Source organism: Chiloscyllium plagiosum, unplaced genomic scaffold (assembly GCF_037043375.1).
Source record: "Chiloscyllium plagiosum isolate Xiang-an unplaced genomic scaffold, Cpla_swu_hap1 HiC_scaffold_3, whole genome shotgun sequence".
Classification (NCBI taxonomy): Eukaryota; Metazoa; Chordata; class Chondrichthyes; order Orectolobiformes; family Hemiscylliidae; genus Chiloscyllium; species Chiloscyllium plagiosum.
In genome coordinates this window covers 83,406,326-83,427,346 of record NW_028270141.1, presented here as the reverse complement: position 1 = coordinate 83,427,346, position 21,021 = coordinate 83,406,326, and the positions used below count along the sequence as shown (strand labels likewise).

Sequence of the window (21,021 nt, the reverse complement as noted above, 5' to 3'; positions counted from 1 at the left end):
TCTCAGAGTTAGGTGGAATCAACGATGACCAGACTCTACTCAAAATTATCTGTAAACTTGTGCACCATTGGGCACATTATCTCAACTAGTTGTGATAATGGATGCACAACCTAGCACTCCAATTTTCTGCTTGCAGGATCCTATAGAGAGCTGGTGGTCTCAGATGCATTTCTCTGTTATATTGTGTTGGGAAAAGGCTTTTATTAGCTGTCTGCCCTTTCTTTAACCATTTCACAATTTCTTTCTAGTAGCAAAAGGCTTAATAGAAAATTTTCTGTGCACTAAAGATGAAAGTTGATAAAACAGTCTATTTGCCAGTCAAAAAATATCATCTTCCACATGTTGCTAATATATTATGTGGATGATGAAAATCCTGATGCAGAACAACATCAAGTAACATGAATTGTAGCTATGTGGAAAAATTGGATAAGCTATAATTATTTTTCTTAGACCAGAGGAAATTGTGGACTGACTCAGTTGAGGTGTATAAAATTATAAGTCACTTAAATGGAGCAGACATAAACTGTTTCTCCATACAGGGAGGACAGTTACCAGGGGTATTTTGAATTAAGGTGATTGTTGTGTTTGAAGGATTAGAGGGACATCAGCAAATATATGTACGTGTGGAATTTGCTGCCTGGTATGGTGTTGGAGGCAAAAACTCTCAATTAATTTAAAAGGTACCTCAAGCTTGGTAATCTGCAAAGTTATGGACAAGATAGTGGAGGATGGGCTAGAAGGTGTGTGGCTAGGTTTTCTTTTTCTTTTTCAATTGGCTCGCATGTTAGGCTGGTTGGCCTTTTTCTTGATTGTCTGTCTTATTTTGTTCCACCTCGTACTGAAGTAATAAGTACATGCATTTGGGCTTCTACCCATTGGTGAGAAATTATACCTTTACATTGTAAGAGGATTTGCCAGTGAGGAAGCTGCTAATCTCAAATACACTACTCTTTGAAGCAACAAATGTGATCTTTAGCATTGGCAATATGCTAACTTGCTCATATTTAAAGCAGCTTTGAACATTTATCTTTCAAGTTTTAATCAAATTTATCGCCAGATTCAGGAAAATTTTATTCAGATCTTATATTCATTTTTCTGCAACTCCCATCAACTAAATTGGAAATAATCTGCAACATATTCGCTATTTGGCTCATTAGGCATGAGTTGAACAAGAAAAAGGACCGTTTCCTCTTTACATACTTATATATTTGAAGTAGTCTAAGACTGTGCAATGTGAGCTTCCTTTCCTTCTCAGCAGATTTTGTTTAATCAGAATATAGGCAATGTGTAATGTAACATTTTGTTGACCATTATCTTTTGGTTGTTAAACCAATCTTCAGTTAAGATGTGGGATATGTGTTCTTTCCTAAACTTGATTATGACACTGTTGATCAGTAGATTACATTTGAAATGAAAGTTCAACAATTTGGACATTCATTGTCACTACCTCAGACTTAGTCCTCAAAGTCATAATTCAAAAATGATTTGGAAATCCCATTATGTAATTGTTAAACTTGGCGACTCTCTTACCCCTTTTTCATCTAATAGTTGTAATTCTACAGTTCTGGTATTGTCAAATGTTACATGACTTCCTTTTTCCAATTGTTGTGAAATTTTGTGCGGTGCCATGTATGATTTTTCCAGTGTTACATTGGGATCATTTTTAACCATTTCTGAATAGTGCTGTTTGGGGACTCGCTAGTTCGGGGCACAGATAGGCGGTTTTGTGGGAACGAGAGAGACTCACGTTTGGTATGTTGCCTCCCAGGTGCAAGGGTACGTGATGTCTCTGATCGTGTTTTCCGGGTCCTTAAGGGGGAGGGGGAGCAGCCCGAAGTAGTGGTCCACATTGGCACCAATGACATAGGTAGGAGGAGCGCTGAGGATGTTAGGCAGGCTTTCTGGGATAACTGGGGTCCTTTCTGGGGAAGGTGGGACCTCTATAAACAGGATGGTCTGCACCTGAACCTGAGGGACACCAGTATCCTTGGTGGGAGGTTTGCTAGTGCTCTTGGGGGGGGTTTAAACTAACTCTGCAGGGGCATGGGAACCCAGACTGTAGCTTTAGGGTGCAGGACCTGGAGTGTAGGGAGGTTAGGAACATGGCATCAATTTCAAAGGAGGGTGCCTGTAAACAGGAAAGTGGCTTGAAGTGTGTATACTTCAATGCAAGAAGTATACGAAATAAGGTAGGTGACCCGTGTCTGCGTGGGTTTCCTCCGGGTGCTCCGGTTTCCTCCCACAGTCCAAAAGATGTGCAGGGTCAGGTGAATTGGCTATGCTAAATTGCCCGTAGTGTTAGGTAAGGGGTAAATGTAGGGGTATGGGTGGGTTTCGCTTCGGCGGGTCGGTGTGGACTTGTTGGGCCGAAGGGCCTGTTTCCACACTGTAATGTAATCTAAACTTGCAGCGTGGGTTGGTACCTGGGACTTCGATGTTGTGGCTATTACGGAGACATGGGTAGAACAGGGACAGGATTGGCTGTTGCAGGTTCCAGGGTTTAAATGTTTTAATAGGGTCAGAGGTGGGGTAAAAGAGGGGGAGGTGTGGCATTGCTTGTCAAAGATAGTATTACAGCTGTGGAAAGGACGATGGATGAAGACTCGCCATCTGAGGTAGTTTGGGTTGAGGTTAGGAATAGGAAAGGTGAGCTCACCCTGTTAGGAGTTTTTTACAGGCCTCCTAATAGTCCTAGAAACGTAGAAGAAAGGATTGCGAGGATGCTTCAAGAGAAGAGTGAAAGTAATAGGGTGGTTGTTATGGGGGACTTTAACTTTCCTGATATTGATTGGGAAAGCTATAGCTCAAGTTCGTTAGATGGGTCAGTGTTTGTCCAATGTGTGCAGGAGGGTTTCCTGACACAATATGTAGATAGGCTAACAAGAGGTGAGGCCATACTGGATTTGGTTCTGGGTAATGAACCAGGCCAGGTGTTAGAATTAGAGGTAGGTGAGCACTTTGGGGACAGTGACCACAATTCGGTGACTTTTACTCTAGTGATGGAGCGGGATAAGTGTGCACTACAGGGCAAGAGTTATAGCTGGGAGCAGGGAAATTATGATGTGGTGAGGCATGACTTAGGATGTGTGGCTTGGAAAAGTAAGCTTCAAGGCAAGGGCGTAATTGATATGTGGAGCTTGTTCAAGGAGCAACTATTGAGTGTCCTTGATAAGTATGTACCCGTCAGGCAGGAAGGAAATGGTCGTGTGAGGGGGCCGTAGTTTAATAAGGAATTGGAATCCCTTGTTAAATGGAAGAGGGCGGCCTATGTAAAGATGAGGCGTGAAGGTTCACTTGGGGCGATTGAGAGTTATAAGGTAGCCAGGAAGGACCTGAAGAGAGAGCTAAGAGCAGCAAGGAGGGGACATGAAAAGTCCTTAGTTGGTAGGATTAGGGAAAACCCTAAGGCTTTCTATAGGTATGTCAGGAATAAAAGAATGACTAGGGTAGGAATAGGTCCAGTCAAGGATAGTAGTGGGAAGTTGCGTGTGGAGGCTGAAGAGATTGGGGAGACATTGAATGAATACTTTTCGTCAGTATTCAATCAGGAACAGGACATTGTTGTCAATGTGAGTACTGAGTCACAATTAAGTAGAATGGATGGCTTTGAGGTATGTAGAGAAGAGGTGTTGGAAATTCTGGAAAGGGTGAAAATAGATAAGTCCCCTGGGCCTGATGGCATTTATCCTAGGATTCTCTGGGAAGCAAGGGAGGAGATTGCAGAGCCATTGGCCTTGATTTTTATGTCCTCATTGTCTACAGGAGTCATGCCAGAAGATTGGAGGCTAGCAAATGTGGTTCCCTTGTTCAAGAAGGGGAGTAGGGATAACCCTAGTAACTATAGGCTGGTGAGTGTCACTTCTGTTGTGGGCAAAATCTTAGAGAGAATTGTAAGGGATAGGATTTATGAACATCTGGATAGGAATAATGTGATCAAGGATAGTCAGCATGGTTTTGTGAAGGGCAAGTCGTGCCTCACAAACCTTATTGAATTCTTTGAGAAGGTGACTAAGGAGGTGGACGAGGGGAAAGCGGTAGATGTGGTGTATATGGATTTTAGTAAGGCATTTGATAAGGTTCCCCATGGTAGACTACTGCAAAAAATACGGAGGTATGGCATTGAGGGTGAGTTGGAGGTTTGGATTAGGAGTTGGCTGGCTGGAAGAAGACAGAGGGTAGTAGTTGATGGCAAAGGTTCATCTTGGAGTGCCGTCACTAGCGGTGTTCCGCAAGGATCTGTTTTGGGACCATTGCTGTTTGTCATTTTTATAAATGACCTGGAGGAGGGGTTAGAAGGTTGGGTGAGCAAGTTTGCAGATGATACGAAAGTCGGAGGAGTTGTAGACAGTGAGGAAGGATGTGGCAGGTTACAGCGGGATATAGATAAGCTGCGGAACTGGGCAGAAAGGTGGCAAATGGAGTTCAATGTAGCTAAGTGTGAGGTGATTCACTTTGGTAAGAGTAATAAAAAGATGGGGTACTGGGCTAATGGACGGATACTTGGTAGTGTGGATGAGCAGAGGGATCTTGGTGTCCATGTACACAGATCTTTGAAAGTTGCCACCCAGGTAAATAGTGCGGTGAAGAAGGCATATGGCGTACTGGCTTTTATTGGTAGAGGAATTGCGTTCCGGAGTACTGAGGTTCATGTTGTAGTTGTATAAGACTCTGGTGCGGCCGCATCTGGAGTATTGTGTGCAGTTTTGGTCGCCATACAATAGGAAGGATGTGGAGGCACTGGAACGGGTGCAGAGGAGGTTTACCAGGATGTTGCCTGGTATGGTAGAAAGATCGTATGAGGAAAGGCTGAGGCACTTGGGGTTGTTTTCATTGGAGAAAAGAAGGTTTAGGGGTGACTTGATAGAGGTGTACAAGATGATTAGGGGTTTAGATAGGGTCGACAGTGAGAATCTTTTTCCACGTATGGAGTCAGCTATTACAAGGGGGCATAGCTTTAAATTAAGAGGGGGTATGTATAGGACAGATGTTAGGGGTAGGTTCTTTACTCAGCGAGCCGTGAGTTCATGGAATGCCCTGCCAGTAGCAGTGGTGGACTCTCCCTCATTATGGGCATTTAAGTGGGCATTGGATAGGCATATGGAGGATAGTGGGCTCATGTAGGTTAGGTGGGCTTGGATCGGCGCAACATCGAGGGCCGAAGGGCCTGTACTGCGCTGTATTCTTCTATGTTCTATGTTCTATGATATTGATTTTTAGATTAATTAGTTGTTGGGATTCACTTGTTGAATAAGACAAATACATTGTTTGCACAAAGTTCAAAGGCTTTATTTTAAAAATGCTGGATTAAATGTAGTTTTCCATCTTGATTAATGAGCAGTTTGACTTTACTTTTATTAGGTGACATTGGGAACTACTATTATGGACAGGGACACCCAATGAAACCACATCGAATCCGTATGACCCATAACCTGTTGCTGAATTATGGTTTGTACAGAAAGATGGAAATCTATGTAAGTTGGTTATTCTATTTTCTGAACCTGACTAGTTGGGGAATGGAGAAGGAGAACTGACAATTGTATAACCAACTGATTTTTATTATTTTTCCATTAGCGGCCACACAAGGCCACAACTGAGGAGATGACAAAATACCACAGTGATGACTATATCAAGTTCCTGCGGTCAATACGACCAGATAACATGTCAGAGTTCAGCAAACAGATGCAGAGATGTAAGAAAGAAATTTTAAATTGTCTTGTCCAATGCAAAATCATATAGGCCCAAAATATTCAGGATTTATTAACCCTCCATACATGAATAATCTGAAGTGTTCATGGTTCCCCTTATAAATTTGATATGTCATTTTGTATTTGGTGCAATGGAGTCTGTCAGTTTGAACTTTGTTCCGTCACTCCTGTTTTCAATTAAATTTGACACTGTTTAATGCACCCCACCCTTTTTTCTCGGTCTCGCGCTCTCTCACATATATACAGGTACACTGGAATGATTGTGTGACTTTATTTCTTTTCCTGGTTCATACGTAAAGACAATGAAGAATTGTCAAATTCCATAAGGATACATGTGAATGTGATTTATTGATATTTTACTTTTATGCACTTGGTTCTTCTTAATGTTTAAACAATCAAAATCAATTGTAACTGGCATATTACAGTATCTACTTAATTAGAGATTAAGTGGGATATACACACTAGTTAAGCAGTAAAAAAAATAATGTTGTCTTATAAAGGTTCCCAAATTCAAAATGCCCAAAGGTGTGTTGAGTTATTTGTCTACACAATGGGGTTAAAGCCCATTAACTGTATTTTTCTACCATGATCTTCTAGAGTCTTGGCATATAAACTTGTGTGCTTGATTAACTAAGACTTGCCTTTATCTCATCCAAGGATGTTTTCCATAGCTGGTTTTATAACTCGTTGAATCAGGTCTCTAGCCTTCAAATCAATTTTCTGAATTTGTATTGTTTGAATTGCCGTCACCATTTATGCACAGAAATGTTCATATTACTAGTTAATAAGCTGTTCAGCCGTTCAATGTAACTCATCTAAAATCCTTATCACATGATTTAACTGTAGAATTGTTCATTTAAGTAACATTTTTTCTAAGCCAACTGAATACATATAAGTTTGGCACTCCTGTCATAGCCAGTCATGAACGATGGTGGTAATTAAATAAGAAGCAGGAGATGGAGATTACACAAATATCCCTATCCTCAATGACAGTGCAAAGGTCACAGCTGAAGTATTTGTATCTCTATCAGCTAGACACGCCGAGTGCACGATCCCTCTCAACCTCCTCCAACCTCACAGATGTTAGTCTTCAAACAATTTGATTCATTCCACATAATACCAAGAAACAGCTGAAGATACCAGATACTACAAAAGCAGTAGAGACGTGACAATATTCCAGCAATAGGGCTGAAAACCTGTGCTCCAATACTAGTTGTGCACCAAGCCAAATTGTTCCAGTACAACTACAACAACTGAAAATGTGCAAAATTGTCCAGGTATGTTATGTGCATATAAAGCAGAGTATTTAAAATCCCAGTCTATTACTGCCCTATTAATCTACTCTTAGACATAGAGTCATAGAGACGTACAGCATGGAAACAGACCTTTCGGTCCAACCTGTCCATGCCGACCAGATATCCCAACCCAATCTAGTCCCACCTGCTAGCACCCGGCCCATATCCCTCCAAACCCTTCCTATTCATATACCCATCCAAATGCCTCTTAAATGTTGCAATTGTACCAACCTCCACCACATCCTCTGGCAGCTCATTCCATACATGTACCACCCTCTGCGTGAAAAAGTTGTCCCTTAGGTCTCTTTTATATCTTTCCCCTCTTACCCTAAACCTATGCCCTCTAGTTCTGGACTCCCCAACCCCAGGGAAAATACTTTGCCTATTTATCCTATCCATGCCCCTCATAATTTTGTAAACCTCTATAAGGTCACCCCTCAGCCTCCAACGCTCCAGAGAAAACAGCCCCAGCCTGTTCAACCTCTCCCTGTAGCTCAGATCCTCCAACCCTGGCAACATCCTTGTAAATCTTTTCTGAACCCTTTCAAGTTTCACAACATTCTACATCAGGAAAGTTATGGAAGGAGTCATTGATTGTGCGATCAAATGATACTTGCAAAGGAGTAACTTATTGTTCCACAGGGGCACCTAACTCCTGACTTCATTACAGCCTTCGTCCCCACGTGAGCAAAAAGCTAAACTCCAGAGGTGAGGTCAGAGTGATTGCCCTCAGTGTTACAGCGGCATTTTATCAGGTACGGTATCAAGGAATCCTAGTAAAACACAGTCAGTGAGAACCGCGATTAAGCTGTCTGCCGGTTGGAATCATACCTAGCACAAAGAAGGGTGGTTTTGGATTGTTGGAAGTTGATCTTTGCCCGGGCAGCACTGCAGGAATAAAATCAGCAGTTGATGAAAAGAAACCCAGCAGTTCTGGCAGCATCTGTGCAGAATTAACATTTCGGATCCAGTGACTCTTCTTCAGAATGGACCGAAAAATGGACTGGATGTGCAAGGGTAACTCTGCTGTCCTTTTCCTGCAATTTCTGATATTGTTTCTGATTGCTAGCCTGTCTGATTTATTGGTTTATTTTCATCACTGTAGAAATTTTAGTTTGGTGTCCTTGGCCCAATCATCTCCAGCTACTTCATCATTGACCTTCCCTCTATCATAAGGTCAGAAGCGGGCATATTTGCTGATGATTGCATGATGTTCAGCATCATTCGTGGCTCCTCAGATTCTGAATTAGTCTGTGCCCAGCAAGCATAAGACGCACAATTATTAAGTTTGCAGATGACACCAAAATTGGAGGTGTAGTGGACAGTGAAGAGAGTTACCTCAGATTACAACAGGATCTTGATCAGATGGGCCAATGGGCAGAGAAGTGGCAGATGGAGTTTAATTCCGATAAATGCGAGGTGCTGCATTTTGGGAAAGCAAATCTTAGTAAAACTTATATACTTAATGGTAGGGTCTTAGGTAGTGTTGTTGAACAAAGAGATCTTGGAGTGCAGGTTCATAGCTCCTTGAAAGTGGAGTTGCAGGTTGATAGGATAGTGAAGAAGGCATTTGGTATGCTTTCCTTTATTGGTCAGAGTATTGAGTACAGGAGTTGGGAGGTCATGTTGCGGCTGTACAGAACATTGGTTCGGCCACTGTTGGAATATTGCGTGCAATTCTGGTCTCCTTCCTATTGGAAAGATGTTGTGAAACTTGAAAGGTCCAAAAAAGATTTACAAGGATGTTGCCAGGGTTGGAGGATTTGAGCTATAGGGAGAGGCTGAACAGGCTGGGGCTGTTTTCCCTGGAACATCGGAGGTTGCTTGGTGACCTTATAGAGGTTTGCAAAATTGAGGGGCATGGATAGGGTAAATAGACAAAGTCTTTTCCCTGGGGTCGAGGAGTTCAGAACTAGAGGGCATAGGTTTAGGGTGAGAGCGGAAAGATATAAAAGAGACCTATGGGGCAACTTTTTCAAGCAGAAGGTGGTACGTGTATGGAATGAGTTGCCAGAGGAAGTGTGGAGGCTGGTACAATTGTAACATTTAAGAGGCATTTGGATAGGTATATGAATGGGATGGGTTTGGAGGGTTATGGACCAGTTGCTGGCAGGTGGGACTAGATTGGGTTGGGATATTTTGTCGGCATGGACAGGTTGGATCGAAGGGTCTGTTTCCGTGTTGAACATATCTATGACTCTGTGACATGGACGGCATCCAAGCTTGGACAGATAAGTGACAAGTAAGGGAAGACAGTGGCATAGTGGTAATGTATTTGGCTACTATTTCAGAGATTCAGGATGAAGTTCTTGGAATACAGCTTCAATTCTCACCATTGCAGCTGGTAGAATTTGAATTCATTTAGTAAATCTGGAATACCAATCACGCCGTAATGGTGACCATGCAACTGCCATCAACTGCTGTAAAGCTCATCTGTTTCACTAATGACGTTTTGGAAAAACCCTTTTCCTGAGCTCGTCTACTGTGACTCCAAACTTGCAGCACTGTAGTGATTTCTAACTGGCTTCTGAAATAACCAAGCCAGGCACACAGTTCAAGGGCTATTAGAAATGGATAAATCCAAAAACAATGGATTCTGAAATGTAAATGCTCACCTTGACAATGATGCCCACATCCCATTAAGAGCATAAAGCAAAATAAAGTAACATTTATTCATCGCAAATGCCAGACCTTAACCATCTCCAACAAGAGGAAATCTTAACTATTACCCCTTGATGCTGAATGACATGACCATCGTTTTCTCCCTAAAACCTGTCTGGCATCTATAATGCACAAATGAAGAGTGTGATGGCATAGTCTCCACTTGCCCAGATGAGTGCAGCTTCAAAATCACAAAAAAATTTGATCCTATCCAGGGCGAGGCAGCCCACTTGATTGGCATCCATCCTGCATTTTAAATATTCACTCCCTTCATCCCTGATGCACAGTTGAAGAAATGTGTACCATTTATAAGATGTACTTCAACCATCGTGGCTCCTCCTAAAGCACCTTCAAAATCTGCGATTTCTGTTATCTGTGATATTAGGCTACAGATACATCACTAGCTGCAAGTTCCCCTGTAAGCCATATGCCATCCTGACATGGAACTACATTGCTGTTCCTTCAGTGTTACTGGGTCAATAACAGCACTGTGGTTGCCCCTGCACACTAAATACTGCATCAGTGCAAGAAGGTACCTCACTACCATCTTCTCCACAGTGCTGAGGAATCTGTAGTAAATGCTAACCTAGTCAGCAACATCCAATCCTTTTTTTCTTAAATCCACTCATTAATTGGCTTCTACATTTCAGCAAGCATATTAATTATGCAAGAGGTACTGAAGATCTTAAAAACAAATTGAAATATATCTAGGTACAAAAGCCAGAATTCTATCACATTTTTGATTTTTATTTTGCACCTCATGACATTTTATGTAGGTACATGGATGTTACACATTTGTTTGGACCTTCACTATTTTGAAAGTACTTTGTTCTTCTCACTTTAAGTTTATCGTAAATGAAGCCACATTTTCCTAAAATTAAATCCATTTGCCCTTTTACTTACATAAAAATTGGGAGCAAATATACTTTAGTTTGCCCCTTGAGCCTACTCCACCATTAGGTAAAGTCACAGTTGATCAGATTGCAACATTAACTCTACATTCCCACCTCCCCGAAAACCTTTCATCTGCTTGCTTATCAAATATCCATATCTGCCTAAAAATATTTGAAGACGCAACGCCCAGTGCCATTAGCAGAAGAAAGTTACAAAGATTCACGCCCCTCTGAGAAAAAAATTCTCCGTGAATTAAAAACATGCCTCCTTATTTTTGAACAGTGACCACTAGTTCTGGATTCTCCCACAAGATGAAAAATCCTGTCCCCATTTACCCTGTCAGTCTCAGTTGTTGCCTGGCTTCCTGAGTTCTTCCAGCTTTGTTTGTCTGTAAAGGATCTCTTAGCTTCCAGTCAAATCAACCCTTCCTCTTCTAAACTCCAGTGGATACAAGTCCAACCAGGACAGCATTTCCTCATAAGGCAATTAACTTACGATGTAGAGGCGCTGGTATTGGACTGGAGTGGACAAAGTCAGAAATAACACAACACCAGGTTATAGTCCAACAGGTTTATTTGAAATCATTAGCTTTCAGACTTCACCTGAAGAAACAATAGTACTCCGAAAGTTTGTGATTTCAAATAAACCTGTTTGACTCTAACCTGGTGTTGTGTGACTTCTAACATTAATTACGTACTTTCTGTGAACTGCTTCTAACACTTTTAAATAAGAAGATCAATGCTGTACATGATACCCAGAGGTGGTCTAACCAATGCCCTATAAAATTGAAGCATAATGTCCTTACATTTGTATTTAATTCCCCGTGAAATAAACAATAACATTCTATTTGTTTTCTTGATTACTTGCTGTACCTGAATGCTAACCTTTTGGTATTCACACATGAGGATGTCTAGGTTTCTCTGACCTCAGAGCTGTACAACTTCTCACCATTTTAATAATATGCTTCAAATTTATTATTTCTATCTAAGTGGACAATTTCACTTTTTCCCCACATTATATTGCATTCACCAGATAAACCTATGTATGTGCTTTTGTTAACTCTGTATGTCCTTTTCACAACTTATCTAACTATACCTATTTTCCTACCTATCTCTGTGTCATCAGCAAATTTAATAATCATATGTTTGTATATCCAAATCATTTATTTAAGTTATAAAAATAAGGTTGACCAGAAAATGACCCATTTATGTTTTGTTTCTTGTCACCTAACCAATCTTTTGTCCAGGCCAATATGTTGTCCACACATCATGAATTGGCCATGCTAAATTGCCCATAGTGTTAGGTGCATCAGTCAGAGGGAAATGTGTCTGGGTGGGTTACTCTTCGGAGGGTCGGTGTGGACTTGTTGGGCTGAAGGGCCTGTTTCCACACTGTAGGTAATTAATCTAATCATGAGCTTTTATTTTCCATAATACTGTTTGATGTAACACCTTTTTAAATACCTGCTGGAAATCTACTACAGTATATCTGGCATTTCCTCTTAATCCACACTACATTTTACTTCCTCAAAGAACACCAATAAATTGGTTAAACAGAATTTCCCTTTCACAAAACCATATTGACTCGGCCTAATTATCAGAAATATCTCTAAGCACCGTGTTCTCTTTAATAATTGCTTCCTATATTGTTTGTATGAATGATATCTAGTTAACTAACTTGTATTTTCCTGCTTTCTGCCTCCATTTTGCAAAAAACAAGACTAAATCTATTATTATTCTCTTAATTTTATGGGTTCCATCTACAGTGTTTATATTGCTGCCTATCTTTGTAGCATTAAACAAACATGATGATGAGGCTCTTTATTGTATCATCCAAGTTGGTCATAAATACTGTGAATGACTGAAGCCTTAACACAAATCTTTGCAGACAGCACTAGTCGTATCCTGCCAATTAGAACATTTGATGATTATCTTTATTCTCAAGCCCCCGCTGCTCAGCTTATTTCCTAATCAGGTGAATAATTTTCTTTTACTTCATTAAACTTCAGTTTAGTTAATGGACTGTTATAAGGGTTAGGGCTTTTAAAAAAAAAAGCCTTCTGAATGTCCAAGGCATTAATTTCCCCTGTCAAATACTGTAGTCGCACCTTCAGAATGTTTAGACAGGTTCATCTTGTATACCTGTCTTTTAAAAATTCAGATCTTCCTTCTTTTCATATTCAAAGCTTATTGTTTTAAAAACATCTACTGTATTGATGTTGATATTCTGAATAAACCCAGTGATAGACATCCTCTTTTAAAAATTAATCTAGAGTTTTCATCCTTAATTTTAGTATTTACTGGGCTTACACAGAAGATTTTAAAAGTTGTTTTTATTTCTACAGTTAATGTTGGAGAAGATTGTCCTGTATTTGATGGAATGTTTGAATTTTGTCAATTATCAACAGGAGGCTCAGTGGGTAAGTGAAATTTTTCTGGGCATACACTTATGGAAAAAAAAATCATTGCAAGTGAGATTTCTGCTGAACCAGTCAAAATAATTTTCATATTCCCTTTCTACATAGCTGCAGCAGTAAAACTCAATAGACAACAGACTGATATTGCAGTCAACTGGGCAGGAGGTCTTCATCATGCCAAGAAATCTGAGGCATCAGGTTTTTGTTACGTCAATGACATTGTTCTCGCCATTCTTGAATTACTGAAGTAAGTAAAGCAGCTGTTGTCTTTTTAAGGGAAATAACTGATATTGTTTGGTTTATCTTATAGAACTATGTTGTTCTATTATATAAATAATCAGCGAAACCTTTTAAGTAAATTTATTTAAGGGACAATTAAGTCTAAGTTGACACCAGCTAAAATGTTCCAAACAATTTTCCAAACATTGTCCTAAAATTGCTAGATAGAGACAAACTTATATAGAAATATGATATTAAAAAGGTTACTTAAATGACTCCGTCTGCTGGTATTTATCCTGCATAGATTCCATGGATCCACTCTGCTTATCCATATCTCATTATCTCTTTGTAGTTTCCTTTGGTCTTTGCAATTATTTGCTGCACTCCTTATTTTGGTATGCTGTGTAAATTTGAATGCTACTCCAGCTATAATTTGAATCATTAACTAACAAAAGCAAAGAGCATATTTTGGCTCAAACAATACCCATGGAACATTATTTCCTATTTCTAACTACACAGAAAGCCATCTTTAAATGGTGCCCTCCCTTCTAATCATTTTCAGCTCAGAATTAGGGTAGAAGGGCCTTTCTATCTCCCTAAGGTTCCCCAGTATTGTCCTGTATTATACCTTGTCAGAAGTTTTCCGAAATTTATTGAATACCACATTCACTCCACTACATATTTCCTTTGTGTCATATCCTCTGTTAGAGAGCTTTTATCATTGTCAAATATGATCTCTTTTGAAGTCCATGTTGGCTATTTCTAACATAGGACGCTGCAAAATCTCTGAACTTTTAAAGAAGAGGCATACCAGACTCAAAACTTTAATTATTTCTCTTTCCGCAGATGCTGCCAGGCCTTTTTCCAGGCTCCTTTGTGTTTGTTTCAGATTTCCAACATCTGCAAAATTTTGCCTTTATTGGCTGCTTCTAATTTTCTTACTTCAATAGTTGCTATTTACATAATTTTAAGTTCCTAAAATTTCCCCTAACCCAAACAATAATTAACCAACAATTACTGGCTGAGCTGTGCCCCTTTCTGAAAATGTATATTTAATTGCCCTTTTTTAAAATTTTGATTTATTAAGATCTATGCATTGTAAGCAAGGCCAGCATTTATTGTCCATTCATACTTAGTCTTGGGAAAGTGGAAATGAACTGCCTTCTTGAGCCACCGATGGCCTCATGGTATTGAAAGAACCACAGTGCGTTCAGGGAGAGAGTTCCAGGATCCTAATCCAGTGGCGGTAAAAGAACGACCATATGGTTCCAAGTTAGAGCAGTTTATAACATTGAGTGGGAATCGTAGTGGTGTTCCCATGCATGTGCTATTCTTGTTCTTCCAGATGGTATAGGTTGAAGATTTGTTACGTACTTGTTGAAGGAAGATTAGTGAATTGCTGCCTCACACATTATACCTAGTACGCTTCATTGCTACTGAATACTGGGGTGGAGGAAATTAACATTTAAAGTGGCGGATACTGTGTAATCAAGTGGGCCGCTTTATCTTGGGTGTTATTAAGCTGCATGTATTAAGTTGCATGTGTTCCATCTCGTACCTGATTTATGCCTATTAGATGATGGGCAGGCTTTGGTAAATCAAGAGGGTGAGTTACTTGCTACAGAATTCCCAACCTCTGACATGTCTTTACAGCCGCAGTATTTATATGTCAAGTCCAGTTCATTTTCTGCACAATGGTAACCCCACTAGATATTTATGGTGAGGGTTTCAGTGAAGGTAAGCTCAGTAAGTTTTGCATGATCTGTAGGTACAGATCACATCTGGAGTGAGACATGCCTAAGTAAATGTATATTTCTGTGATTTTGGAACAGCATGGGAATTCAGTGCAGATGGGAATGGTTACTGTTTGCATGCTTTTTGGTTCATAGCTTGTAAGGTCTTTTTAGCAGGATAAATTAAAACTAAGGATCAGGGGCTCAGCACAAAATGAAGAGTGACATCACAGGAAAGACATAACTTTATTCATTTGGTAATAGCTGCAAATTTGATTGGTATGAGTTACTTTCCGATTAAAGGCTAAAATGATGCCTGAAATTGAGGGACCTTGCTGGTGAACAGATTGTTGTTGACTAAACACTGCTTAATAGTATATCAACAACACGTTTCATCATTTGACTGATGGTCAAGAGTAGAGTGATTGTTAATCAGATTGGATTTGACGTATTCTTTTGCATACAGCATATACTTGGTTAATTTTGCACTTTTGGGTTGATGTCAGGGTTTTAGCTAAACTTGTACGGCTTGGCTAAGGGTATCGCTCATTCAGGATTTTATATCTGTAATACTACAGTTGAGATGTTGTCAGAAACCTTAGCATATGTGTTATCTATTGTTTCAGTATTTCTTAAAGTCACATGGACTGAGTTGAATTATCTGAATATTGGTATTAGTGACTGAGAGATTTCAGGAGGAGGCCAAGGTGGATTACCTACTCAGGACTTCATGCTGAAGATTGTTTCAGCCTTATCTTTTGCACTGATGTGTTAGGAGCTCCCATTATTGAGGATGAAGATGATATTGCAGTCTCCTTCAATGGTTAGTTGTCTAATTGCCCATCATCATTTATGTCTAGATTTTCTTCTTTCACAGAATGGGGATGTCATTACCTAAGTTACTATTTATCACCAATCCCTACTTGGTCTTGAGAAGGTAATGGTGTGTTGCCTCCTTGAACCGTTTCAGTCCATGTGCTAGAGGATCCACAGTGCTGTCAGGAAGGGAGTTTCAAGATTTTCTAGCAGCAATGATGCAGTTAAGGTCATAAAGTTCCACGTCAGGGTCATGTGTGTGGAATCGCAGGTGGTAATGTTCTCAATGCATCTGCAGCACTTGTTTTTCTGGGTGGTAGACATTGTAGACTTGGAAGATGCTATCAAAAGAGACGTGGTGAGAGATAGTGTCAGCGGTGTATACCTGCAGTGGTAATCAAGGGAATTAAAGTTTTAATGTGGTGGATGCAGTTCCAGTCAAGTAAACTGTTTTATCCTATGGTGTTAATTTTCTTGAGTGCTGTTGGAGCTGTACTTATCAAGCCAGCGGAGAGTACTTCATCATACTTTTGACCTCTGCCATATAGGTAGTGGGAAATCTTTGGGGAGTCAGGTGATACGTTTCTGATTTGCTTTCGTATCTAAAGTAGTTATTTGACTGGATCATTTATAAAGCTTTAGCAGTTCTGCAGTAATTTGTTTTAATTCATTGGCTTTGGAGAGCTAGCTCTGCATCCACTGTTTTACTGGATTTGCTCTTATCTTCCAAAGGCTAAAAGAGTTGGACCTGCAAGGCTGCACCTTCTGTCAGCTGTCTGGCTGAATTTTGAAAAAGTCTTAAGAGTGAAATCACGACAGTTGGAGGTTGACAGGTTTTCAAACAGCAGCTGTTGGGAAATGTGTTTCAGTAATGTTGAAAATCCTAAACATCTAAACTAGCATAGGGTGAGTCAAAAATTTGAAGGCTGGGAAAGGGAAATGATTTATGAATAAGAGTGAATGTTTTTTATTTTCTAATACACATTCATAATTAATAGCAGAAAGGTCAGGTTAAAATAAGGAAAAAGGTAACTGTATTTAAAGCAGTGTGTCTATCATATGCTTGGGAGTCATGGACATGTCCGGTGACTCAAGCGAGTCCATGTGTTGAAAGTGTGCAGGCTTATAACTTGAGCCAGTGGTTCAGGACTCAGAGGTGCATCCACATGGATGCCACATTCAGAGAGACTATAGGCAAAGATGGCATGGGTGGCTTCTAAGGTACCTCGTCAGGTCCACGCCCCTCTACAACCCACCCTCCCATCCTGGCACCTTCACCTGCCACCACAGGAACTGCAAAACCTGCGCCCACACCTCCTCCCTCACCTCAATCCAAGGCCCTAAAGGAGCCTTCAACATCCATCAGAGTTTTACCTGCACATCCACTAATATCATTTATTGCATCTGTTGCTCCCGATGCGGTCTCCTCTACATTGGGGAGACTGGACGCCTCCTAGCAGAGCGCTTTAGGGAACATCTCCGGGACACCCGCACCAATCAACCACACCGCCCTGTGGCCCAACATTTCAACCCCCCCTCCCACTCTGCTGAGGACATGGAGGTCCTGGGCCGCCTCCACCGCCGCTCCCTCACCACCAGACACCTGGAGGAAGAACGCCTCATCCTCCGCCTCGGAACACTTCAACCCCAGGGTGTCTGTGTGGACTTCAACAGTTTCCTCATTTACCCTTCCCCCACCTCACCCTAGTTGCAAACTTCCAGCTCAGCACTGTCCCCATGACTTGTCCTACCTGCCTATCTTCTTTTCCACCTATCCACCCTGACCTATCACCCTCATCCCCTCCCCCACTCACCTATTGTACTCCATGCTACTTTCTCCCCATCCCCACTCTCCTCTAGCTTATCTCTCCACGCTTCAGGCTCTCTGCCTTTATTCCTGATGAAGGGCTTTTGCCTGAAACATCGATTTTGCTGCTCCTTGGATGCTGCCTGAACTGCTGTGCTTTTCCAGCACTACTAATCCAAAATCTGGTTTCCAGCATCTGCAGCCATTGTTTTTACCTGGCTGCTAAGCAGTCTGCAGGAAATACACAAGTAGTGCAGGAGTCCCCAGAGAGCAACTTACTAATCCATTTTCTGTCCAGGATATCAGTGTGAGTGATGGATCTTTGGAGGAGTGCAGCAAGAGTCAGGCTCATGGCACCATAGCTGTCCTGCAGGAGTGGAAGAGTGGAACGGGTGTACCGTTGGGAGATACTTTACTTTAGATAAGGGAACAGACAAGTGATTCTGCAGCTGTCAAAGTGATTCCAGGATGGTTTGCTGACACACAGGTGTTAAGTACAAAGATGTCACATAATCACTGTAGAACATGGTTCTGGGAGAGGGTGTACAGCCTGACATTGTGGTCCATATTGCTACTCGCAACAAAGATAGGAAAGGGGAAACAGTTCAGCAGTTGGAATTTAGGAAGCTAAGTAGAAAATTAGTAGAAGTAAATTACTGCAGATGATAGAGTCTGTACTGAAAACAAATGCTGGAGATCGCAGTGAGTCACATAGATCCATGCAAAGAAATAAAACTAACCTTTCGAGTTTCGGATGAAGAGTAATCTAGACTTGAAATGTTAGCTTGCTCTCTGTCTCTTTAGAAAATTAGTAAGCAGAACCCAGAAAGTAGTAGTTTCCAGATTACTCCCAGTGCCATGTGCAAGTCAGTTCAGAACTAAGAAGATAAGACATATGAATGTAAGGCTTGAAAGATAATTCGGGGCGGGGGCGGGGGTGGGGGTGGGGGGGGAGTGAGATTTTTTGATCCCTGTAGCACTGTCACTGGTTCTGTGGGGAGACAGCAAGTGTATAAGTTGGATTGCATCAGGACAGAGTAGGGAATGAGTTCGTTGAAATGCAGTTTGCTAATGGGAAGAGTTTAACTTCACTTAATAGGGGTATGGGAACTGAGAATATTAGAAATTAATATTGTTAACCATTCTTTTTTGTCTCTGGTTTTCTTCTAGTGTTTTCTGCAGACTTCAGATCTGTTTCAGTATTTATTTTTTGATTGGGAGGACCACAAGTTCAGTATCATTTCAGGTGCATTCAAGCACTGATCAGATGTGCTAATTTGCTGTCCTTTCCCTGAAGTTCAGACTTAATCTCATTCAGTTGTGATGATGCATCTATAAGAAACCCAAAATCGAGCTCATTGTCTGACAGTTACTGCACACTTCATTCCTTAATTTAAAAAAAAGATGAAGGTTTCAAGCATCGGCTCTAAAATTCTTTGCAGGACCTTCCCTCGATTAAACCAGCTCACATCAGTGTGGAGGATTATTTCATCTTCGGTAGTTTTGGGTTCGTTGAGCAAATAGTTAAACAAGCAGTGCAAGAAGGCTCTTGCTTCAATCAAATTTTACAATCTTTACTTTTATTACATGAGGAGAGTCCATAACTTTATTTGCTAATGCTTGCTGTTGGAATGCAACAAGGCCTACATTTATGCCAAGAATAGCTTGTGCAACATGAGTGGTGATGAAAACTAGTTTCTTGATTGGAATGTTGTGCTCAAGCATGTACCTTTTTGCATTTATTATAGATGGCCTCCTCCTTGTTCTCGCTTTTAGGGGGAAAGGGTCAAAAGATCCTCTCTAGTTGTCATGTCTTTATAGACCATACACACATAGTCAGCCGGGCTGTGTTAATCATGTCCATGGATTTTATCTGTTACTGTGTGAAACATGCACAGTCCTTCACGTCCTGCCATAGTTGCTAAAAGACAAAATCAGATAAAGATTCCACTCACCTTACTGTTGTGAATGCACCAAATGATATGCTCTGGATATATGGATTGTTATTATTATTTCTTTCTTGTTCTTCAAGTATTTAAGTAAAGAGTTTGCTGACAAGTCATTACTTTGTTAATTACTTCACCATCTCTGAATAATTTCTTGCATATTGCTTGAGGTGGCAAATATGACATGATGCTTTCGTGCAGACCTTTTGTTGCTGTTTAGGAAAAAAAAATGACTGTTGAGCTTTCAAAATGGCCTTCCGTTTATCAGCTTTCTTTGTCCATGGCATGCTGTTTAAGGAAAAAACTGTCCTTGAATTTATCAAGCAACATTGTGTGGTGTCATTCCAAATTTCTCTCTTTACTTACCAATAAACTTTGGTGGCATTTAAGCCAAACACACCCATCTTTTATGGCCGTGAACAGTAATTCAGTTGCCTGTTCTGGAAATTGTACATTTTTGGTTTCTTTTCAGATGGTCCATCATTTCATTCACCATTATTGCTTCACCTTGCAGTTTGTGACGTCACTCTGCCACTGCTCATGATGCAGATATGACTTTGGATCTGATAAAGGCAAGCAGGCAGGGCTTGAGATCAACGATCAGGGATGCACATGGTGAGGGAGCATAGGTGGGCAGTGAGATTGTCTCTCAGAGACTCTGCTGTTGAGCTCTGTAGTTGCACAGTTGAGTGTGATGTAGGTGAAGAGTGTTTTTGTTTGTTGAGAAACAAAGGGGAATGTCTGCTTTATGGTTAAACTATAAGATGCTAATAAAGTGCTTTTAATCTTTTTCAGTAAATGTCTTGAAATGTGGAATTTTTCATACTTTTTGCTACTAATTCTAAATTTCAATTTCTTTTTGTAAGTTATTGATGCCCGTTGAAATTTTAACCAACATTCCCGCAGTTGCACATCTTTTCAGTGGTCTGTGCATGCCCATTGGTATGTGGACCCATTACTCCTGTTCTGGGAGTTGATACTGTGTACAGACCTTGGAGGTCCAAGCACGGCAGAAAAAATCGGACAAAGCGTTAATTTTAACAGCCATTTTGACGCAACCAAATGGCTTGATAGGATATTTCAGTGGACATTTGAAAGCCCACCACATTATTGTGGGTCTGAAGTCATTTATAGTTTGGCGAATTTCCTCCCCAGAAGGACAGAAGTGAGCCAAAGGTTTTTATGACAATTTGGTAGTTTCTTGATCAGTAGTCATTAGAGTAACATTTTATTTTATTTATTTATTAACTTAATTTAAATTCTCCCAGCTGTTAGAATTTAAATTTCTCTCTGGAGCATTAGTCTGGGCCTCTGGATTACAATTTTTAGTAACATTGTTATGTTACCATTTTCTCAACTTAATCTCTGGGTCTCTGTCTTTCTACCCTGATTACCCATACCCACAATCCAAGTCTATGATGATCCTTTATTTTAAATAATATCTCCAGTTCTTATTATGCTAATAATTTTTTCACTTTTAAGTAATTCATTTCCTTATATGAATATTGAAACAAAATGCCTGTTGGATA

At 40.5% G+C, this 21,021-nt stretch overlaps 1 protein-coding gene across 3 annotated transcripts in view; it reads left to right on the top strand.

Annotated features, from left to right (window-relative positions):
• LOC122545806 (histone deacetylase 2) overlaps positions 1–21,021 on the top strand; it is an 83,260-nt gene that overhangs the window by 22,363 nt on the left and 39,876 nt on the right. For all 3 annotated transcript variants that reach the window (XM_043684717.2, XM_087981123.1, XM_043684729.2), the window contains exons 2-5: positions 5,359–5,471; positions 5,572–5,689; positions 12,900–12,974; positions 13,080–13,218. In XM_043684717.2, the coding sequence (XP_043540652.1) occupies positions 5,359–5,471; positions 5,572–5,689; positions 12,900–12,974; positions 13,080–13,218 (445 nt within the window). The remainder of the gene's footprint in view (positions 1–5,358; positions 5,472–5,571; positions 5,690–12,899; positions 12,975–13,079; positions 13,219–21,021) is intronic.